General features: G+C 40.2%; 1 protein-coding gene across 1 annotated transcript in view; it reads left to right on the top strand.

Moving 5' to 3' along the window:
• LOC311238869 (DNA excision repair protein ERCC-6-like) overlaps positions 1–23,484 on the top strand; it is a gene marked incomplete at both ends in the record, with an annotated part of 31,672 nt that extends 8,188 nt beyond the window's left edge. The window contains 3 exon segments of the mRNA XM_084327069.1: positions 15,017–15,545; positions 15,549–16,406; positions 23,389–23,484. Of these exon segments, the coding sequence (XP_084183195.1) occupies positions 15,017–15,545; positions 15,549–16,406; positions 23,389–23,484 (1,483 nt within the window).
• Positions 23,485–25,642: the final 2,158 nt, after the last annotated feature.

Genomic DNA, 25,642 nt, shown 5'->3' with positions numbered 1-25,642 from the left:
CCACACAGTTCTCCCATTTCAGTCCATGTTCTGTCAGGTAACTGTCAATAATTTTGAAGAGCTCATCAGCTGTCGCTCTGTTTTTGACATATTTGCAAAACCGCAGATCTTCACTCAGTAACTGGGAATTTACAAAGCGAACATAGGAAATAAGCAAACAGTCTTTATTGCTGTCAGTCTTTGACAAGGCAACACGCATGTCATCCTCAAGGCTCAACTTGGCCCTATATTTTGTTTTCAGAGCTGTCATGGATGAAAAGCCAGCTTCACACAGATATGTGGTGCTGAATGATATCAACACCTTAACTGCTGCATCATGAGATACTTGGTACTCAGCTCCACACTCTGAAACTAGCTCTCCAGGTGGTATCAGATGAGATTTCAATGAGTTCTTCCAAGAGTTTGGATGGAGATGTGTCAGGAAGCTTTGTCTCAATGTTGTCTGTAAAGTATTTTTTTTATCAAGAGTAACTTGGTGATCCTTTTCTGTGTTTTATTAAATAATGATTTTCAGATTTTGAGAAATGGTCAAACTTATCCAAATATGGTATTTTCATGGAGAACAGTGCAGCTGCAACAGATAGCACTTTAGTGATAATTTTCTGTAATCAATTTATTTTTTTTTAATCTCAAGGCCCCCCCTGTCATGCCTCTGCGCCCCCCCTGGGGGGCGTGCCCCCCACTTTGAGAAACACTGCCCTACAGGAAGGGACAGAGCAGACTGTTCTTCCTGAGAGGGCTCAGGTCTTTTAATGTCTGCAGCAAACTGCTGCAGATGTTCTACCAGTCTGTGGTTGCTGGTGCCCTCTTCTTCGCTGTGGTATGCTGGGGGGGCAACACCAACACACGCAAAATAAACAAACTGGTCAAAAAAGCAAGCTCTGTGGTGGGAGCGGACCTGGACAGTCTGAATCACATTTTTTTTCTCTTTTTTTTTCTACCTTAAATAGATCTTTTTCAAGTTCCAAGTTTTAATACTCTTATCAACATGCGAGTCAACAAATGCTTGCTTTATGCAGCCATTTAACACAAAAGGATGACCCTCATGCATTGCAAATTTGCATCAAATTCAAAACGGAGTGATGCACAAAATAATTTAAAAGAAAATAATAATTTAAAACGATGAATAAAGTGTGCATGAAATAATAGGGGAAAGAAAACGTTAGGAACTTGTTACATTCACCCACACAAGGGCTGAGTAATCACCCCCCCCTCTCTCTCTCACACACACACTCTTTCTCTCTTGCCCCTTCCTCATCTCTCTCACCCCCCTCTCTCTATATATCTCACACACACACACACACACACACACACACACACACACACACACACACACACACTTCCGAAACAAACATAGTATCAATGAGAGCATCAATCATACACCTGAGTGATGATGTCTAGTAAAAAAATAAAATAATAATAATTTGGGGCCCCCCCCAGTGCTGGGCCCTTGGAATCATCCTAAGCTACCCCCCCAGCTACGCCCCTGATTGTACCCATTCTGCAATCTGTTAAATAAAGTATTCATTCATTTGCCCAGGTGAATTCTCAAAATGGCCACCGGTTTGTAATATCTCGGCTTCTAAATCAGCTAGATTAGAACATTGATTTGAACTGCTAAACCCACATTTTCAATTAATCCAATGGTGCCAACAAAAACGAGGTAGAACTCACCAAAGTGCATGTTAACATAACTTTTATTGAGGACTATTGAACAGATAAGGTACATTAACTGATTGGCAACTGACATCAACTTCAGTATCATGACCACAGAAAAGAAGCAACCTTCTTCATTAGACATGTGAATGTATAGTATACACATCTATAAATCATCATGTGTTAGCTATAATGTAGGCTAATTTGATGACATACACTTTGATTTGATTTTTTTTTTATTTGAAGTCTTTATTTCGAACATGCAATGAATACAACAAACAATAACAAAAAAGAAAAACAACTCAATCTGCATGTTCGAAAAGGAGTAGGAAGAAGTATACACTTATTTAATCCTACCCCTTTTCCACTACTCAAATGAGTGTACTATTTTAAACATAAAAAAGAAAAGAGAAAAAAAAAATATATATATATATATGCAAAACAAAAAACAAAAACTATATATGTATAAAATAAAATTAAATAGAAAACAAAATAAAAATGTAAACACCCGTGAATATCAAGTCCCTTCCTCATCCCTGTACCTTGTGAACATAATTTCCGTATACATCAGTTTGAATTGTCTCATGTTTGGACATTGCTTTAGCACCACATTTAGACTGTTCCACAGTTTCACTCCACATATTGAGATGCAGTGTTTTCTCATGGTAGTGCGTACGTTTAGCACCTTTAAATTGTGTTCTCCCCTCAGATTATAACCCCCCTCCCTATCAAAGAACAATTCTTGAATGTTTCTTGGAAGTGCATGACTTTTTGCTTTATACATTAATTGTGCCGTTTTAAATTCCACAAGATCATTTAACTTCAATGTCTTTGACTCCAGAAACAATATGTTAGTGTGATCACGATAACCTGCAATGTGAACTATCCTTATGGCCCTTTTTTGGAGTATAAAAAGTGGTTGTAGTGTAGACTTATAATTGTTTCCCCAGACTTCAGCACAGTAATTTAAATATGGTAAAACTAGTGAACAGTAGAGAATGTAGAGTGATTTTCTATCCAGGATGTGCTTTACTTTACTCATGACTGAAATGCTTCGTGAGAGTTTAGATTGGACATGTTTTATGTGAGGTTTCCAACAGATTTTATGGTCTATTATTACACCTAGGAATTTATTTTCATAAACTCTTTCAATAATCACATCATTTATTTTAACTTGTACCTGAGTATCCAATCTACAGTTTCCAAACAACATAATTTTAGTTTAGCTCAAGTTCAATGATAATTTGTTTCTATCAAACCATTCCTTCAATTTCTTCATTTCAGATGTGATGACCTCTAAAAGCTGCTGGACATTCTCACCAGAAAAAAAAAGATTAGTGTCATCCGCAAATAAAATACATTTAAATATATTGGATACTTTACATATCTCGTTAATGTACAAGATGAACAGTTTTGGACCCAACACTGACCCCTGGGGGACACCACAAGCAATGTCCAAACATTCAGATTTATAATCTCTCATTGTCACAAATTGTTGTCTTTTATTTAGATAGCTTCTCACCCAGTCCAATACTACCCCCCTGATCCCATATCTCTCCAATTTCCTGATTAATATATCATGATTAATAGTATCAAATGCTTTTTTTAGGTCAATGAATACTCCAGCTACATGTTTTTTTTGATCTATGGAATTTGTGATTTTTTCAATGAGTTCTATTAACGCTAGTGATGTTGACCGGTGTGTTCTGAATCCATACTGACTATCGGTGAGTAAATTATGTTTATCAATGAATTTATCTAATCTGTTGTTGAAGAGTTTTTCTAATATTTTTGAAAACTGAGGAAGTAGAGAAACAGGCCTATAATTTGTGAAGTGGTGTTTATCTCCAGTCTTGAACAGAGGTATGACTTTTGCTATTTTCATTTTATTCGGAAATCGACCAGTTTTGAATGATAAATTGCAGATGTGCGTGAGTGGTTTTGAAATCCCACTAATGACATTTTTTACTATTTTCATATCTATTTCATTACTGTCTGTAGATGTCTTGTTTTTACATTTATTAGTAGTTTCTATAATTTCATTTTCATCTACCGCTTCCAGAAACATTGAACTAGGATTTCTTTCAATGTAATTGTCTTTTATGTCTTCAGGAGTCACTGGATCTGGGATTTTTCCCGCTAATTCTGGTCCAATATTTACAAAAAATTTATTAAAGTTGTTAACCACATCATCCATATTGCTAATAGTTTGATCCTTTTCCATAAAATACTGAGGATAGTTTATTTGTCTTGATCCATTCCTGATAATACCATTTAATATCTTCCAAACACCTTTAATATTATATTTGTTGTTATCTAATATTCTACTATAATGATCCTTCTTACATCTTCTCATAATATTAGTCAACTTGTTTTTATATTTCTTATATTTATTTTCTTAATACTAGGAGAATATCGAAGTCTGAAGAACGAGGCCGTTGCTATAGGGGACAAAGTGTGGCCTTGCCCCTTTGAGGGCGGGCCTTGTAATTGTATTGGCCTTTTGCTGAATGTATTATTTTATATTTATCTATATACGATAATGATTTATTATAGACTATTTGATGAAAGATAATAAAAATCGTTTTTTTGTATACTTAAAAAGAAAATCACCCTTGCATTTCTCCCTGGTTCATTTTCGACCCACCAGTGGCGTCGTTAGCCCTGGGCTTCCGGTTTTTTTCTCCTAGCCCCGGATCTAAAAAAAGAAGAATTTTTTTTTTTACATTTTTTATTTTTTATTTTTTTTTAATGTCAGCATCCCCATTGTCTGTGCTGAATGTTTGTTAGTGTTTGGTATTTTTTGTTGGTTTTTAGTACTTTTAAACATCCATTTTTAGTAAGTAGTTTTCATTTGATCCTATAATTTTTTCATTCACCGATTTGTGGACTTTTTTTTTAGTGTCCTAAAAGGCACCTTATAAATCAAATGTATTATTATTATTATTATTATTATTATTATTATTATTATTATTATTATTATTATTATTATTATTATTATTATTATTATTATTATTATTATTATTATTATTATTATTATTATTATTATTATTATTATTATTATTATTATTATCATCCAGGAGGGAAAAGACACTTTGGATAGTAGGGACTGCATCTCTGCCTGTCCTGACCAGGAAACACTTTGCAACTGTGATCTCCTCTGGCAATAGTTGGATATTGTAATGTGTGGCGAGGGGTTGCAGCAATTCCACTGAGAGAAACTGGTCTGAGGCTGGATAACATGCCTGTATGCCTCTCATAAGTTGTTATCCAACTCATGAGAACCTGCTCTCAAGCTCTTGCAGCATTCTGTCGACGACTGGATAGAACAGTCTCTGTCTCAGCTGATCTCCTGAGCTGAGGTCTGAGCTTGTGCCACAAGATGACTCAACTACATACTCTTCCATCCTTTTCTGCTTCCTCCTTTGGCTGGTAGTATGTTCCACAATCCAAAGGCCATTACATATGGCCTTTGTCCTGTCATACATGTCCACTGCCATCTCTGAGGTGCGATAACCGTTGAGTGTGTCCTGCACTGTGCTTTTAAATAGTACAGATATTGAAGATGTGCACTTTAACGCAGCAGCACCTGGAGCCATCCATACCCATGTCCAGTGTCCTATAATAAGCTTTAATCGAACCCTGGTTCATTTCCTCGGATAGTCCGGTTGGTTTGGGGTGGTGTGAAAGCTCATTCACCCTTGCAAGTGAACCCTGCTGCGGTTCATTTGAGATGTGAATGCAAAGCGGACCAAAGGCAGGAAAAGACTCAAATCTAATATTTTTTTCATGAGAAGACTGAAACATATGTATATAATGAAACACACAATACAGTTTTTTTTCGATTGCCTAAGCATGATTTTGAAAACGGGGCCCGGTGTTTCAAAACACACAATTAGCACAACCACACGCACAATTATCAGAACACCTCAGATCCTTTGCTAAATTAAACACTTGTCAAAACCATACACTCATTTATAAAAACTACATTTTGTTACCATATGAAACACACGTTTCATATGACTTAATTCTGTTTGAACCAGTTACACACACTACTGTGCTTAACCTAAAACACATTTAGCAATTCTACTTCTCAGTGATTAGAGTACTGTAAGTGAAGTACGCAGAGAATGTGCAAATATACAATAAATTCACCAAACACTACACAAGACCAATGCTGTAGACTGATGAAAATATAATTTATTTATCTACATATACCCAAATCAATGATGCAGACTGATGAAAAAAATAACATTTTCTCTCCATATACCCAAATCAATGATGCAGACTGATGAAAATATAAATGTTCTCTCCATATAACCAAATCAGTCAACATTTCAACATTGAGAATCACAACAATACATGTCCCAGTTTTCATGCTACTATGTGCATAACACTGTAAGCTCAGCAAATATCAGACAAACATAAAATACTGTATCCAGTACAGGTTAAAATTACAGTAAAACAATTTTTTTTGAAAACATTTAAACAGAAAATACTAGACATGATCTCTTTGCCTAGCTGGATCTGGCAAGATAATTTTTTGTTGTGATTCTCCATGTTGACTGATTTGGGAAAATGGGAGAAAATGTATATTTTCATCAGTCTGCATCATTGGTTGTCTTGTGTAGTGTTTGGTGAATGTATTGTATATTTTCACGTTCTCTGTGTACAGTACTTCACTCTCCTTCCATTTTGGTTGAAGACAGGTGAACTCACCTGCTGCATTTTTATAGTGCTTAAACCTGATTGGTGTATCCAGGGGTGTAGCTCCAGATTCTGGGCCCCATGAAAGAATGTATTTGTCGGCCCCCAGTGAATGCGAGCGTGCGCAAGCGCGAGAGCGGAATTTTTGTGTGCCATTTTTTTATTGATAAACGCATAATATGGTTTTCACCTATACATTCGGATCAGCAGTTCAGCACCTGCACTGTTGGTGGGTGAGCCTAGTAAAGGATGTCGCATTGCGTTCATCTTCAATTAATGGACCAATGCAATAGTCTACCAAAGCCCCCCCTCTCTCTCTATATATCTCACACACACACACACACACACACACACACACACACACACACACACTTCAGAAAGAAACATAGTATCAATGAGAGCTTCAATAATACACCTGAGTGATGTCTAGTAAAAAAAAAAAGATTCCCCCCCCCCCCCCCCCCCCAATGCTGGGCCCTTGGAATCATCCTAAGCTACCCCCCCCCCCCCCCCCAGCTACGCCCCTGGGTGTATCTACAATTAAGCAATGGTGTGTTTGTGCATCTGATGGCTGTGTTTAACCAATTGGCTCATATGTGTGGTAATTTGACATTCTGTGTCTAATGTAATACAAGTGTGTTTAGTGTTTTGCAAATCACTGTGTATATTGTTTTGCAAAAAGTGTGAGGCTGACATTGTAGGGGTGCAAATCTGGGCCTATATTTTGCTCCTTGAGTGTAAGGTTTTGATAATTGTGTAATACTTTTGATTTGAGTGTTTATGCAATTGAAGAAAACTGTAAAGACTAGAGATGAACTGTTTATTTCTTTTGTACACAGGCTGTGCATATGTTTGTTTGTTTGTTTGTTTATTTGCTTATGTGCTTATGTGTATGATTCTTAACTGTTTTTTTATTTTGTTATTGGTGTGTATGTATGTACAGTATATATATTATATATGTGGGCGGCTATGTGGCTACAAGGCGCTCGCCACAATCTGGAGACGCTGGGTTCGCCTGTTCGAACCCAGCGCTCCACATTTGCTTTCAGTTTAGCTGGTCGTCCGTACTAATACACATTGGCCGTATTAGGGGGTGGGAAACTGATGGGTGGGGATCGGGCGTTGTGGACAGCGACTCCTACAGGTCGGTTGGTGCGCCTGCGCAGTAGAATCAGGAAGTGTCGGGGGCAGCGTGAGCCTCCCACGCGTTACTCCTCGCCACTGAGAGATCGAGCTGCGCAGGTGAAAAGATGCGACTGCTGTTACCTCAAGTACCGGAGGGGACTTGTGCTATGTATGACTTAGTCCACATTGCAGCCGGCTTGTGGGAGGCAAGAAACAACGTCCATGACAGGGGAGGGTTGGATTGGATGATGCGAAATTGGGATGGGAGAAAATATGGAAAATGGGAGAAAAAGTGGATCAAAAAAACAATATGTGTATATATGTATATTTGTACTCCTGTTGGGGCTTCTTGGACCAGATCAATGTTTTATCTGGCTAAATAAAGGTTAAATAAATAAATAAGAAACTGATGATTTGGTCCTGTTAACTTTGAATTTTCTATGGGGACTGCCCAGATCCTTCTCATGGACCTGGACCTCACTTTGAGAACCTCTAATGATTCTAGTTATTCAGTATTCATCTCTAATTACTCTAAAATTGTGTATTTCTGTGTTAAAAAAAAATAAAAAAGGGGGGGGGGGGCCCTCCACCCCCCCGGGCTGAAGCCCCCAATGTTTTCTAACCCTAAAAACGCCCCTGCGACCCACTCATGCATCGAAGGGTTAATGTAAAATATAGGAGCTTTGTAACTACCACTATTGGATTCCTTGACCCTTAAAATGTAGGTTTAGAAGTTAAAATCAATATTCTAGCTCATTTAGAAGCTGAGATATTACAAAACTTACATTTTACGGTGGCCGCCTTATAGACATCTGGCCAAATGGAAACATGGATTTTCTGATTCCTTATACAATGCCCTTTCCATAAATGTATAGTTGTGCAAATCCCCCCAAAAGTCCAACGAACGTTTAAATCACTTTATAATGAACCTGACTAATTGTACTACTAATTGTACAAGCCCGCGTTCATACTAGCTCAGTTCCTTCCTTTGCTCATAGAGCCCTGAGTTTGACCCATTCTGCAATCTGTTAATAAAGTTTTCAATCAGACATGTATAGAAAGGCTTTGTTTTATTATAACAATCGTTGCAGTAAAATCATTATGCCTCATTTAAGTCATCCTGCGGAGCTAAAAGCTAAACGTCGGCCGCGCCGCCTTTGTTGTTGTTCTAGAAAACCTCTCTCGTCAAAATCAATGGCGGACAAAAGCGGAAGTAAAAAATGTATACGCGCTTGCCGATTGGTGGTAACGGCAGAGGCGGGTGCAAGCGGTGTGTGACGTAATTGGCAGAATCGACTGTCAATCAAAATTTCATTGGTTGAGACTGGTTGAGACAATAGTATCCAGCTGCAGCCCAGCCGGTAGACCATACTGGGAGAACTAGTATCTAGCTGCAGCCCTGCAGAACATACTGGGAGAGAGATAGTGCTATTTCTTGATGTTTCCTTTTTTTAAGTAAGTAAAGAGGCCTATGTTCATTAGAATAAAGTTTCATAGAAATCTTAGTCAAACCTTTAGTATTATGGATATTAAACATGCTGGCAGAGTACATGCATCCATGTTGTTGTGAACATTTTAATTAAATAAAGAAATTCCCTATCCATAGTCGCCGTTGGAAAGAATAAAATAAAAAAATTAAATAAAATAAATTCCCTACCTACCCATGGCCTAACTGACAACCAACAGGAAACGAACAATATTTTTTTTTATGCCCAAGTTACAGACCACAAGACATTGTGTAAACAGTAACGTGATGTTATTATGATGTGTATCCATGGAGTACATCTAGAAGAAAATGGACAAAAAACACATTCTAACATTCGCAAAATAGGCTTCTAAACAATGTTGTATGCATATACGCTACTTGCTATAGGCAAGAGATTGAATACAGCTGTGAAACGGGCCATAACGTACGTGTTAACCATACTGTACATTTAAATCTACACCCAACAACACAGCATTGCACACACTGATGCATGATGTCCTGTCTGGGAAATTATTCGATAAACCTCCATAAATACACAAGAATCAAGAGGTTTATTTGTCACATACATACCAGGGCATACAGTGAAATGCGGGTGGTCATGCCTGCATTGATTGTGCAAAATACAATAATAAAATAGGCATAGAAAAAATAAAATTGATAAGACACAAAGATATGCATGGTAAAAAAAAAGACATGCTAGGTTCCTGATAACTGGTTCCTATATACACTACTATTCAATATACACAATGTTAAGGCATAAAAGAAAATATTGTTTGTTTCCTGTTGGTTGTCAGTTAAGGCTATGGGTAGGTAGGGATTTTTTTTTTTTTTTTTCCCACGGCGACTATGGATAGGGAATTTCTTTATTTAATTAAAATGTTCACAACAACATGGATGCATGTACTTTGCCAGCATGTTTAATATCCACTAAAGGTTTGACTAAGATTTTTATGAAACTTTATTGTAAAAAAAAAGTTTTTTTTCTTTAAAATTTTTGATACAAAAAAACTCATAAAATAAATTGGGTCGCACCTTAGGGCTGACCTTCGAAGCTTCGGGGCCGAGCTTCGATTTTAATTCGAAGCTTCGAAAAATAAAAAATTATTATTTTCTTTATATATATATATATATATATATATATTTTTTTTTTATCTTATGTTGTGGGACTTGTACAGCACTTTGGTAAACTTTGTTGTTTTTAAATGTGCTCTATAAATAAAGTGGATTGGATTAATGAATTAAGTAGCCCCTTTCATGACTGTGACGCAGCCAACAAGGTTTCACTCGGCTGTGTGATTTAATTCAAGGTGGATCGCTGTTGTCGTTTGAACAACTTCAGATTTCATGGGAACTACCAATCCCCCAAATCAAGAATGTTTAAGATGAATGAAGTAAGATTTTGATTATTTGAAATATGGCCTGTGTAGTCTAAACTATGCACAGAATTATGTCAGTCTACAAGGTCCGGATTCTACATGGTCCGGCAATGTAGACCTTGTAGACTCCACTACAGACCAATTATCAGTGAATGTTCATGCATTTTTAAGAAGGGCTACTTCCACAAAAAAACAAAGAACTCACCAAAACATCTCAGTAGCACCTTATCTAAATGTTCAATTTCATATATGGAGATTCATATTTATTTATGAATTGCATGCATTTCTACATTTTATTTCCTATTTTGTTTATTCATCCCAGTATCTTTCTTTCTTATGTGTGGAATTCTACAAGGCATGTAGGTGTATATGTGTTTGAGGATGATATCCTTCAAACAGGCAATAGTGATGATATAATTTGGGCAGTGCTGAGCTGGGTTACTTTCCTCCAGTGTATTTGTCCCCCGGCCCCACCCAATGGCCCCGTGTGTGCGCGCGCACACACACACACAAAAATCAAAGTAAATTTTTTTTGAAAAAAAACATTTTGAGCGAATTATTTTTTATTTATTTTTTTTAACTTCGATTTATTTGTAATGTTCGAAGCTTGTGCCATCGAACGAAGCTTCGAAGTATTTAAGACAGCGCACCTAAATCGGCAGGGTCGGTCGGCAACCGGAAACAAACTATTTTTTCTTTTAGGCCCAACTCTTTTTTTAAGGTTTATACTGTCAATTCCAAATATTCCAAATATCGATCGCGTTTATTGATCCAACGTTATACTCCAAAACACATAATCCACGCTGCTTCCAGTCCCCTCAATGAATGCACTAGTATCAGGTTGCATGCCCCAGAAGTAAAATGTGGACCGGAGTTCTTTGTACTGCCCCTGTACTACCACCGTCGACAACAGATTGACATCTCCCTTAATCCGCATGCAAACCCAGCCAACAAAAAAGAAACATGATACATATGTCCTGGCTAGAATTTTTTATTAAACACCGGGAGGCTACTGTGATTAATAAATACTTGATGATATTAGCTAGAGATTAGCGTCGCATAGCAGGCCTTTTTCTGAAAACCCAAATAAGCTAAGTAGCCAAGCACATAGACTGTTCCATAGCATACGCCTTCAGTTGATCATGACAAATCCTCTCTTACCTTGACGATTAAAAAGCCTCCATAATTTAGTAAATAGTATTCCCATGGGCCATGGCTGGTGTTGAGATTTTACGATGCCAGCTTGTGAGAATTCGTTGTAGCCAGCTAGCTAGCATTGATGCTATCAATATTAGCACTAGCATAAAACAGGAAATACATTTATTTTGTAAATTTGTGGCATGTACTTATTTCTTGACATGATTTCGTTTTTACGGAACACTTTTTTAAAAATAAACTAAATGGAAATGCTGGTTTTCACACTACTTGCTATAGGTGTTTTTATCGACAAAAAACGCTTGGATACAGCTGCGAAATGGGATATGTGTTCTGCAGCTCAAGATGTGACACACACGCATAGTCGCATACTTGGAGTACACCAGATCCTTGACTCGGGCCATGTCCAGACAAATGATTTTGATCTTTTTCGTTTTCATTTAAGTTTCATTTAAAATTTAAAAAAAGGTTTTCCGTAAAAACGAAATCGTCTCAAGAAATAAGTGCATGCCACAAATTTACAAAATAAATGTTTTTCCTGTTTTATGCTAGTGCTAATGTTGATAGCATCAATGCTAGCTGGCTGGCTACAACAAATTCTCACAAGCTGTACATTTTCTTTCTGAACGGACGTGAAATGCATATAACATTGTTTAGAAACCTTTTTGCGAACTTTAGAATGTGTTTTTTGTCAATTTTCGTCCTGTTCTGATGTAATGTTAAAGGGGAACTATCTTATAAATGGCCTTTTTGAGTGTTTAGCATTGTTTCCTAGCTATGTGAACTTATATTAATATGATCTATGTCTCAAAATTCTCATATTGGCACATTCTTCCAATTCTCCTCTCACAATATTCACCCTCACTGAACTGAGTCGTTTGAAAATGTGCCTATATGTGATGTCAGAGAGACACCGCTGCATGTTAATGTTCAGGGGAACACGACGGTGCACAGTGGTTTAGGAGCCCAGGCTCAAAACAGCTCGAGATCTTGAGGTAGAAAAATGCTGTTTTTGAGGACTTGATTAGAAATACAAAACAATGAATAAAAAAAATATATATATTACAGAGGTGTTCCATAGACTCACAGGAATTGTGTAAAAGTGCCCAAATAGTGAAAGAAATAGTAAAATAGTTCCCCTTTAACACTTTGATTGCCAGCAGGGGGTGCGCTATTTATCGCTTGAGTGCCAGCGCTTTAGTCAATGAGAGGGCGAGCACATTTGTGAACGCATAAACTTAAACTTAAATCTTAAATTATGGCTATGTGTCTAATGTACGAAACTGATTGTTTTTTCATCAGTACATTTCCGTTTTATACCGTTTTGAATACGAGTATAGTTTTGGAAATTTCTAGAAAGAAAAAAAAGATTCCGCAAGATTATCGATAGTATGCACGCTAGAGAAGCGGGCTGAAAAAACTATTATCCATGACCTGGTCAGCGCTAACGTCATACACGCACACACAGACACGTTGTGAAATATGTGAAAAAAACATCTGATTAGGCTTGGGCGGTATCATTTTTTTCATACCTTGTTGACATAATACCCCGGTATAAGGTATATGACGGTATGACTTTCATTTTCATCAGCGGGGGGGGGGGGGGGGTAAACAAATCACCGTGTTACCAAGTAAACAAAAAACGTCGTTAGCTCTGAATGGTAGCCAGAAGCCCGCAGCATCTAGTGCTACTATCGACGTTAGCATGTAGCCTAGCCATGGCAGACTATTTGATTCCTTAAGGGCTCGAAATTGCCTGGGTTTTGGTCATATGCTCCCGAAATGCTCCCGCTGTTTGGCTACTTCTATGTGCAGTGAAAACTACTCTAATGCTTTATAACCTAGTCATTGATTTAGTTCAGGGTATTTAGCCGCGGAGCTAATGCTAGCTAACGTGAGCTAACGCTAGTTAATCAAGCTCACAGAGAGAGATAAATAGCTGACAGCGGATAGTACAGGTACAAATACAATAACAAAGCGGGTGGGGGCTGTTGTGTAAACCTTGTACTCTTTAGTTCACATATAATAAGAGACGGATTATTTGCTTGCTCCACCAGTGCACCACAACAACACACACCAACTCTTGTCACAACGCTTTACGGTATTTTCACAGCACTGTCGCAACATTACCGTAAAACGTGAACACCGTTGTGATACACTCGCTCCACTAGTGAGGACTGGTCTCGCCCTCTGCTGGCGCGTGTGTGCACTACACTCAAAACTCTGTTTCACTGTAATAGAAACTGAAGTGCATCTGTGATTTTGACGCCGGTATTGATTTTCAATACCGTCGGGATTTCGAAATACCCTGGTATACCGTCATACCGCCCAAGCCTACATCTGATTACCCCAAAATTGGTAAAATAGATTCCTTACCTCAGATCAGATGTTCTGCAAAAAGATTATTCCAATTCCTGATCGCCATTCCAAATATCGATCACGTTTATTGATCCAACATTAGACCTCAAAACGGATGATCCACGCTGCTTTCGGTTGCCCCAATGAATGCAATAGTCTCTGGTTACATGCCTGAGAAGTAAAATGTGGAATGAGTCCATTCCAATGGGTGCAATACCATCCGGGAGATGATAGGGGGCGGTATTTGCCCTTTTCGAGCTCAGAGACAGTCCCAATGATAACGTGAGGCTGGATTGATGAAAAATGAATGGATATCGCTAATAAAAGAAATAACGATTAAATAACTAGATTTGTCGTTGTTGGCACTCAACGCATGGCGGCCAACAACGAGCTTTATCGTTGTTGGCACTCAATGTGTTAATCTGTGGATGTCATTTGTTGTCGCCCGACGGCCGTATCCTCGCAACAAAGAGCTGCTATTGGTCGAGCGCAATATAATTGACCGAACTCGCACCAATTGCGTAAAATAAAACTCTGTGGTGACAAAGTATCCGTTCGCGAGGAAAGATCTAGTCTAGGGATGTCCGATATTATCTGCCGATATCGGCATTAAAATGTGATATCGGAAAATATCTATGGTTTTTTTTTATTTATTTTTTACATTTCTATAACCTTTATTTACCCAGGCAAGCAAGTAAGAACAAATTCTGATTTTATTTATTGTCAAAAGTATGCATAATGTTGTGTTAATTCCACAACAAGATATATGTAATGTTAATTACCTGAAATATATCGGTATCGGAAATTAAGAGTTGGACAATATTGGTGTATCGGTAAAAAAGCCGATATCGAGCATCCCCAATCTAGTCCCAACTTTAAAATTATGATTGATTGCGCAAAATGGGCAGGTTTGTCAATGGAGAACTTTTTATTCCTAAATCTACACCAATGGATCTTTAGCCCAGAGTGAAAATTGTGTAGTCCGCCGAGGTGGGAACGAGAATCGTTTTCTAGCCACTTCTCAGCCTTCACCATATGGCCTATTAGTCATATATTCTATAATATTATTGGCTCTGAAAGAAATTAAGTTGAAAGTACTTTTAATAACCTTTTTGTGTTACATTATCTTACAATGTCCTTTTTTCTTTTACAGGTACCGGTACGTCAAGGATGGAGAAGATGCTTCCAGACAAGGAAACATCTCTAAAGCGCTGGAACTCTTCAAACTGGCTCAGAAAATTTCCCCATTTGATGACTTGACAAGTAGAATAAAGAACTTGGAGTTTGTTGATGTCAACAAAAGTGGCCTCATGCTTGACAGGAAACTGTATGGCAACCTGTACGATCACCAGATAGAAGGAGTGGCCTTTTTGTACAGCCTGTACAGAGATGGCCGTAAAGGGGGCATCCTAGCTGATGACATGGGTCTTGGCCAAATGATCCAGGTGATATCATTCCTCTCTGGCATGTATGAGGCTGACCTTGTTAAACATACTCTGCTTGTCGTGCCAACCCCACTCATCCAAAACTGGACCAAAGAGTTCGCCAAATGGACTCCCGGAATGAGGGTCAAAGAGTTTCACGGCAGAAGCAAGGAATTGCGAAGTGGCAACTTGGAGATGATTCAGCGGGGAGGTGATGTGATCATCACTACATACAATATGCTGATCTACAACTGGCAGTAGCTTGCATCTTTCAATGGACAGGAATTCACATGGGACTATGTGATCCTGGATGAGGCGCACAAGATAAAGACTCCTTCGACGAAAGCAGCCAAAAGTGCAGCCGCCATACCTTCCAATAACCGTGTTCTTCTCACAGACACCCCTCTACAGAATAACCCGAGAGAATTGTGGGCCCTCTTTGATTTTGCCTGCCAAGGAGCACTTCTTGGCACGTCGGAGACTTTCAAAACAGAGTACGAGAACCCCATCACACGTGCAAGGCAGAGGGATGCAACTCCAGGAGAGAAAGCTCTGGGATACAAGATGGACGAGAACCTGATGGCGATAATAAAGCCATACTTCCTCAGGAGGACAAAAGCAAATGTGAAGATGAGAAAAGAAGGCCCAAATCATCCACACGCCCTCAGGAGTCTCTCTCCAGTGGGCAAGTCTTTTGAGGAAGCACCCAGTGACATTGAGGCAGCTGATACCTCGGTTCAAGAGGTTATGGAAACATCATCAGCGATGAACGAACGCACTTTTGGTGCAGAGGGTGACGGTCTCGAACATGTTACCTCGGCTGTTGAGAAGAGGCAGGAAAAGCCCAGCCCTTCCTTTCACAACCATGTTGACAAGCTCAACACGTCACTTGAGCTGGTGGACCTGACCGAACATGGATCTGGTGATTTTAGTGGCTCTCCCGTGGGCAAGTCTTTTGAGGAAGCACCCAGTGACATTGAGGCAGACGACTTGTTTACCACAGCTCTGAGTCTATACGATAGTGAGGAGGAGGAGGAGGAGGAGGAGGAGGAGGACGACAGGCCACAGTCGATGGCGAATGAGCGTGATGACATTTTTAAAGGACCGTGGGGTTTTCTCGTGAGGAAGAGGAGCCCAGTGGAGAAACGCTCAACACGGCTCAGCACCGTATAATATATAGTATTGAGCGTTTTATATTATATACACAGGAATAATTATCCTTTTTAAAGATTATAATAAATTTGGTGAAGAATCACTTTGTCTGAGGTGTATTGAGGAGAGACATCACACACTTAATAAATATAGTATATAGTTCTTCTCCTGGAACCATCACCTTATCGCGGTGGAGAGGTTTGTGTGTCCTTAGGATCCTGAGAGCTATGTTGTCTGGAGCCTAGTGCTCCTGGTAGGGTCACCCATGGCAAACTGGTCTCAGGTGAGGGAACAGACGAAGAATGGTTCAACCACTGCCCGGTGGGCCTGAGAGGGCAAAGGGCTATGGGAGCACTACCCTGACAAAAAAGCACCTCTGGGTAGGCCAATCCCCCGCTCAGAGGTTAACTTTTGATTACGAAAACACTGACAGAGATAACTTGAGCGCAAGGTCTCCCGGTGGTGGATCCGAAATGGAAAATATGACGTCTGCTAGCCAAAGCCTCTGGGAAGCTAGGAGATTGAATGTCCTCCCAACCAGGAAACCTACAAAGATAGGAACATGGAACGTGCGAGTGAGATGGCCAAATGTCATTACAAATCTGGACCTGTGGGAGCGCACAAAACAACTACCCCCGCCAGAAGAAATAAAGATGAGAAAATGGATGTGGATAGGCCATACCCTGAGAAAGGAAGACACAAACATCACCCGGCAAGCCCTACGATGGAACCCACCTGGAAAGAGGAAGCGCGGCAGGCCTCGAAACACCTGGCGCCGTTCCTGGGAAGGGGAAATGAAAGAGGCTGGACTGGGATGGCACAACATCGTTCGGGAGGCCAAAAACCACGCAACATGGAAAGAAATCGTCAGTGGCCTATGCTCCGCAGGGAGTGCAAAGGCTTAAGTCAAGTAAGTCATAATATATATAGTGGTTCTCATGTTCTTTTAAACAGTAGCCCACGGAGAACCACTTCATTAGATTAGAATCAAATGTATTATCATTATACAGTACAAATGTACAGGTACTTAAAATGGACTGCATTTAAATGTTTTACAGCTTTACAACTTATGCCTCACATTCACCCATTCACTCACACATTCACACCCCAACAGCGGAGGCAACCATGCAAGGTGCCAATCTGCTCATCAGGAGCAGTTAGGGGATAAGTGTCTTGCTCAAGGATACTTTGACACACTGCCAAGAGGAACCGGAATCTAACCGGGAACCTTCCGATTACCAGACGACCGCTCTGCCTCCTCCTGAACCACCGGGTATAAGATATATAAATTAGTACTACTGAGTAATGGTGCTAATCAGATACAGGTACATGTATAAAGACACTGTACTGGCCAGCAGCATAACTAGTAAAGAGTAGCTAAGGGATTTGTACATATATAGTATCTACAGTCATGTAAAAAGGATTATATGCAGGTACTGTATGTACAGACAGATGTGTATAAATATATATATATATATAGGGTAAGAATGTGTATATGGTATTGAGCGGCCTAGCAGGTCTGTGGGCTCTTGGTGTCGGTGGTTCAGGTCCCGTATCTGACCTTTGTAAATTGTCGCAATGTCATTAATTCTCTCACATTGTCACTGTCGCAGTAAACTCGGATACAATGCAGAGGGAAATATTGTTTGGCTTTAGTCGCGTCAGTTTGACAGCTGACCATAGCAAAACTGAAGACATTTCCAGTGTGTTTTAGTCTCAACAGTAGCATTTTGACATTTACTAAATTGACATTACTCTAAATGTAACCTACTTAATATATAGACTACAGAGCGTTCTCATAGCACTCTATTTCACATTTGTTGTTAAGATATACCTATATTTGCTCTGGCGAATCTCTTTAAAAAGTGTAGAATAAAGACTTTTCAGTGTTTTATAGGATCTTTGAGAATAGAACCTTCACTTTGCTTTCTCACAACAGTTGGAAAACGCTGTTGTTCCTTCCTGCAGTTCCACATACCACCACTGGAGGGGATGTTTGTACAAGAATACCCTGAAGACTCTAGCAGGAGCACTCATTCAAGGGTACTACGACTATGCTTGCACCTCATGGTACCAAAGCACCTCAAAGGCGCTAAAAACAAAATTACAAACATCTCAAAACAAACTGGTCAGACTACTGCTTGACCTTACTCCTAGAACCCACCTCACCCCTGCCCACTTTGACAACCTAGGATGGCTTAGAGTAGACGACAGAGTACAGCAACTTGCAATGGGCCTGGTCTACAAGATACACTACACGACCAAGGTACCCATGTACATGACAAAATACTTCCCAAAGGTCAGTGAATACCACGATCACAACACCAGAGGGAGCTCCACAAATCATGTTAAACCCAGATTCGGCTCAAACAAGGGACTAAACACGTTTCGCAATTATGCCACATCAATGTGGAACGCCCTACCCAAAGCTGTAAAGGAATGTGAATCACTACCCACTTTCAAAAACACTCTCAAAAAACACCTAAGGGAGACTGCAACTCGAAACTGGCCCCTGTAAATGTCCGAACACAACCCCCTCCAATGTACAGTAAATGACCAAGTATGGTCTTGTCAATAATCCAATGTACAGTTTTGTTTGTACAGTTGTACAGTGTCCCCCACCCACCCCTCCTACCCAACCCCCCCCACTCCTACCCAACCCCCCCCCCCACCCACCCAACCACCTCCAATGTACAGTCCCCCCCCACCCCCACCTACCCAATCCAATGTACAGTTTCTACGTCAAATATATATATATTTTTTTTTTTTTTTTTGACTCTTTTTGTATCACAAACAGTACTGTAATTGCAAATCTGGTATGTCATAAATGTATAGATGTAGCAGTACTGTCTATCTGTATGTCATATATGTTACGATGAATTGAAAATGGGGGACCCTGATGTAAACTAGACTAAAGTCTTTCTCTGGTCTGCATCCCCTTAACAATTGTATGTATTGAGCTGTACTGTACTGTACCCATTCTGCAATCTGTTAATAAAGTTTTCATCAATCAAACATAATGGATTTTCTGGATTGTGTGTAATTACGCGTCCGGCGTCTGTGGCAGCAAATGCATGCAATGACCATAACATGTTGCAAATCAGGTGTCTTGCCGGTTTACCTCAGGCAAGCGTACCACTCCACAAATTCCATGAAATGACGTGAAGTAAAAATGTGATGGGCTATTTATAAGACCTTTGTTATCGTTTTACTGTCTTTGTACATGCATAGGAATTGGTACAATTCAACAAAACACCATTCTGTTCTGCACATAGTAAATTATAAAATGAAATAAAGTAAATAAATAACCGATATAAGCTGAAGAAAATAAAATGTGCCGGGTTAATTGCCAATTGTACCGTGATGTGATCTATGTTACAGTCTACAACTGCCCTACACTATAATCATAATAATCTTAACTACCCACCTCGTACTATAGTCTAGCCCTATACTCTGATAGCATGTACAACAGTGCTGTATTTACCGCATATTTACATTTATATTTTCACATTTACTGCATATATATATATATCCATATTTGTCTGAATATACCTGCATATAATCCTTCTATATACTTACTTATACACCTGCATATAATATAACCCATCGCTCTGTATGATAGCATGCTGTATACTATATTCTCACCATATCCATATATATATATATAGTATTTACATAATACTTTTCTATATCTGTAGATGCTATATCTATATTTGTACTCATCTCTTAATTACCTACTGATTGAAAACGTTATTGAATTGATTGATTGAAAACGTTAAACAATTGTTAAGGGGATGCAGACCGGAGAAAGACTTTCGTCTTGTTTACATCAGGATCCCCCATTTTCAATTCATAATGACATTTATGCCATACATGACATACAAATATACAGTACTGTTTAATTAAGAGAAAGAGATCATAAAAAAATATATATATACATTCGAGGGGGTTGGGTGGGGGCCACCCCAAAGGCGCTAAAAACAAAATTACAAACATCTCAAAACAAACTGGTCAGACTACTGCTTGACCTTACTCCTAGAACCCACCTCACCCCTGCCCACTTTGACAACCTAGGATGGTTAGAGTAGACGACAAGAGTACAGCAACTTGCAATGGGCCTTGTCTACAAGATACACTTAACTACACGACCAAGTACATGTACATGTCAAAATACTTCCCAAAGGTCAGTGAATACCACGATCACAACACCAGAGGGAGCTCCACAAATCATGTTAAACCCAGATTCGGCTCAAACAAGGGACTAAACACATTTCGCAATTATGCCATATCAATGTGGAGCGCCCTACCCAAAGCTGTAAAGGAATGTGAATCACTACCCACTTTCAAAACCACTCTCAAAGAACACCTACGGGAGACTGCAATTCGAAACTGGCCCCTGTAAATGTCCTAACCCAACCCCCTCCAATGTACAGTAAATTACCTAGTATGGTTGTCAATATTCCAATGTACAGTTTTGCTTGTACAGTTGTACAGTGTCCCCCCCCCCCCCCCCCAAACCCCTCCTACCCAACCCACCCAACCTCCTCCAATGTACAGTGTTTACGTCAAATGTATATACTCTCTTGTATAGATGTAGCAGTACTGTGGGCGGCTACGTGGCGTAGTGGGCAAGGCGCTCGCCACGAATGCAGAGACGCTGGGCTCGCCTGTTCGAGCCCAGCGCTCCACATTGCTTTCAGTTTAGCTGGTCGTTCATACTAATACACATTGGCCGTATTAGGGGGTGGGAAACTGATGGGTGGGGATCGGGCGTTGTGGACAGCGACTCCTACAGTGCGCCTGCGCAGTAGAATCAGGAAGTGTCGGGGGCAGCGTGAGCCTCCCACGCGTTACTCCTCGCCACTAAGAGATCGAGCTGCGCAGGTGAAAAGATGCCGGAGGGGACTTGTGCTATGTATGACTTAGTCCACATTGCAGCCGGCTTGTGGGAGGCAAGAAACAGCGTTCGTGACAGGGGAGGGTTGAATTGGATGATACAAAATTGGGATGGGAGAAAAATATAGAAAATGGGAGAAAAAGTGGATAAAAAAAAAAGATGTAGCAGTACTGTCTATCTGTATGTCATGTATGTCATAATGTCCTGATGAATTGAAAATGGGGGACCCTGATGTAAACAAGACGAAAGTCTTTCTCTGGTCTGCATCCCCTTAACAATTGTGTGTATTGAGATGTACCCATTCTGCAATCTGTTAATAAAGTTTTCAATCAATCAATCAAACCCTTGAATGAGTGCTCCTGTTAGAGTCTTCACCAGAGAGGAGATCCGGTACAAGGATCTTGTTCGTTGGTTGACTTTTTTGATTACATTGGTTGCCATTTTGTCACAGGAAATATTTGCCTCTAGGATGGAACCCAGGTAGGTAATTTCATCTTTCCTTTTTTTTTATCCACTTTTTCTCCTATTTTTCTTGTATTTTCCTCCCATCCCAATTTAGTCGTTATGCCAATTCCCCCCTCCCCTTCCTGGTTGTTGCGTGCATTTCCCCCCTACTTGTCGGTCTAGGGAGCCCTGAAGTCTATCACATGCTTCCTCCGATACATAGGAGACAGCCAGCAGCCTCTTTTCACCTGGCAGCGAGGACTCTCATTGGGTGACACTACCTCACCCAGATCCCTTCCTCGCTGTGCAGGTGCCCTGACCGACCTGTAGGAGTTGCTGTTTACAAGGACCAGATTACCACCCACTGGCTTCCCTCCTGCTGACACTGCCAATTGTGTCAGTATGACGATCGGCCAAGCCGGAGGCACCGCTGACAGCTGGATTCGATACCAGTGTTTGTTGTCAATAAAATCCACTTTGAGCTGCATTTTATGTATGAAAGATGCTCCATAAATGAACTGTTATTATTATCCGTCTATGCTTAGCTAATACTCAGCTTTTTGTGTTTTTTCACAGAATGAGGTGTGCTGGAGATGTTACTGCCCTCACAGAGACGACACAGGTCAACCCAAGACAGGACATGAGTGACGATGAAAGAGGTCTGATTTATGTTTTTGGACTAGAGTGAGCATCATGGAATGTGTGCAGCTTTACAATCATGTCATTGATGAACTGAATATCTCTGTGAACTCTCTCAATATATATATCTCTTGTAAAAAGTACAAAGTCACAGAAGTTGAGTCCGCTAAGTAGTAGTTGCCCTTGAATTTGGTAATAACAGTTGTGCCTCTCTGAGATGTGCATGTCTTCTCCGTCTTCACGCACATAGAAATCTTTTATTGCTGTGGCTGCCTCTGCTACCGTCATGTCCCTTGCTGCAAACTGACATTTCACCTCAAGCAAGCCTGTTTGACCATTGTCACATATTATAGCATCCGGTGTTGCCCCAAGGAAGGGGAGATCTGGTTGCAGGAGGAGGCCAGAGCTATGAACATGCCTATCTGGAAATGTCTCCTGGTACAGCTGCTTGGCTTTTGACTCATTGGCAGAGCCATAGGTTGTTGCAGTAGCAGTGAAGGGCTTGGGGTAATATGTGGACTGTATGAAGGCATCTGAAATTTTCTTTCTCTTTTAGTATCTAGTAATTCTGATGCAGTCAGCCTGCCCTCTCGCTCCTTGTGCCACAGTGGACATGCAGCCTGTCCCGTCGTTTGCAGTTGTAGTTGTCTTGCTTCCTCCAGATCAAAGCTCTGGATGTGCTGTGGTGTTGGTATGCCTATGTCTGGAGAGAGGGGCATGGGGATGGTCTTGGTACAGTGAGAGGATACAGGCAGGGATGTTGTTGAGTTGGTCTGTGGGAGAGCTGCAACAGTGGGAGCTGCAGCGAGAGAAAAAAGAAATAGATTAGAAATAATTTGTCTCCTTATCCCTCTCTCATTTCTTTCTCCCCTCATTCACCTCTCCCCCTCATCCCTCTCTCCTCATTCACCTCTCCTTATCCATCACCCATCTCTCCTCCCCTCTTACTCCTCTCTCTTCTCTAAGAAGGTCAGGGTGCGGAGGAGCCTCCAGATGAGGAGCGCCGGCCTGTGGAGCAGCCTCCCCCAATGGAAGGTGGACAAGAGGAGCGAGACGAAAGATTGAGAAATCAACGAGCACAAATCGAATCACTGACCAGTATAAATACTGTTCTGAGACACAATCAAGTACCAAATAGATTAACACCAGAGGTCTTGCAGCACAGCCGTGTACCAGCCTATTTAAAATATGCCACTGGATTCACTTATGATGAATTCAACAATCTATGTACTGTGTTTAGTGAAACAGCACAGCAAACTTCAGTCCCATTGACATATAGCAGAAGTGATTGGCAAATTAACACAATGCCCCTGCGTGTGCAGCTCTTGCTTGTTCTTATGAAACTGAGACAAAATCATGATTTAAAAGATTTGCCATTTATGATTGATGAACGTAGTGTTGGTACTTTGTTCAACGCATGGGTGGACTTGAAATAAACATCCCACCCTTCGTCAGAGGAAAAAGGCAGATGCCCTCTGCAGATGTCTGCCTGACAAAAAAAGTGGCTGCACACAGGATACATGTTGAACGTGCTATATCAAAGATAAAGAAATTTAAAATTGTGTCGGAGAGGATCCCTAACATAAGGTCGACAAACATCAACCAGATCTGGTATGTTGTGAGTATGCTGTCTAACTTCCAGCCTTGCATCGTCAAGAATACCATTACCTGATAGCTCAAGCCACATCCAATGGGGTAGTTTTTTCCACCTACTGCTACCAGAATAGGGGTCTGGTTAACGATGTAGCTTATAGGTGTGCCTCTCATTCCTCTCAGTGTCTCATATTTCCTCACTGATTCCTGACTCTTTCCTAAAGGCAGAAAGATACATGTTACGTTTTTTTTTGTGACCAACTTTCTTTTTAAACAAGTTCAGAGGAAAGAGACATTCACATCAGCATTTAATATTAATTCACACAGTAGCATAAAAAGAGTCTTTTCAGTATATAGATTGTCCGTCAGTATATTCATATACTGTGTCATGAATGAAGTGTTCAACCTAGTGGAGTACTGATTTTACCTTATGGGCCGCAGTAAGTAATATTTGGATCGATTCTGTCCTTGCTCCCTGTGCTCTAGCACTGGATGCCTCTAATCTCAATACTTCGTAGAAGGACAGTTTCCAACGGTAAATATTGAGACTATGCGGTGGTTTCCATCTCATTACGAGCATTTTCTTTGCTGCCGTTAAACCGGCCAGAAACACTCTTTTTGTGAGGTGTTAATTTTAGAGATGAATCATCATTTAATAATAAAATGTGTGGCAAACAAGGTATGTTTATCTCCGTTATATTAGTGAGAAATAATGCAACCTTGGCCCAAAAAGCTAGTACTCCTGGACATTCCCACATCATATGTATGTATGTATGTTCCTATGACTTTTTGCGGACATAAAACACAGAGGACTTTTTAAAAATTTTATTTGATACATGTTACTAACTGTGTTAGAAATGTATCGGATGTTGTGCCTAGGCTATTTTTTTTTACAAATAAACTGAAGGAGCATCATTTTGCCTTTATTACCAAATGTATGTGTTTTTATTGTGCTTTGAAACTACCTGTTAGGAGTGTAGGTAGGGATCACTGTCTCCTTTTGCGGTTCAGTTTGGCTTTTGCCACGACTGCAGACGTTATAGGCTGGCCTGCTATCTTCTTCCCTCTGGGTTTATGCCACTGCTGTCGCCGACTGGTACAGGAGGTGTCATCATTTTGGGCACGAGAAATGTCTAAAGTGTACATGAGCCCAATGATGTGTGCACAGTACCCTGGTGCCCTATGGTTTCAACAGAAATGAGAAGGGGAGAAAAGAAATAGACTGTTTGAGAACACTGCTCGTACTAGCTGCTACTTGAATATCACTAACATTACATAAATGACACAGCTGTCGGGTCTAGCTACTGGCCTACACAGTGGCTTTGACATGCAAATCCAATGTCTGTTTGACTTTAGCCCTGCCCCACCCACTCAGTATACCGGGTGAGTGAGAGAGCTGGTATACTGCGTTGGACTACTAAATTAAACTAAAATGTATCAGCAATAGTAGTAATCTCTGTCTGCTTCTAGACTAAATATTTGTGTCATCTTTAAAAAAAACAGGTCTATTACCTGCTGTGGTAAATCTGACAATTGAACCTGATGTCCCCCCGCTGCCATAGTCAGTCACGGTCGGATTGCTTGTCCGAGTTTTCAAAGGGGGCGTGGTTTAGCGACAGGTCTATTGCTG

Source organism: Notolepis coatsorum (genome assembly GCF_963971535.1).
Source record: "Notolepis coatsorum genome assembly, chromosome: 13".
Lineage (NCBI taxonomy): Eukaryota > Metazoa > Chordata > Actinopteri > Aulopiformes > Paralepididae > Notolepis > Notolepis coatsorum.
Note: the sequence above shows the minus strand (reverse complement) of the source record. Positions and strands in the feature narration are given on the sequence as shown.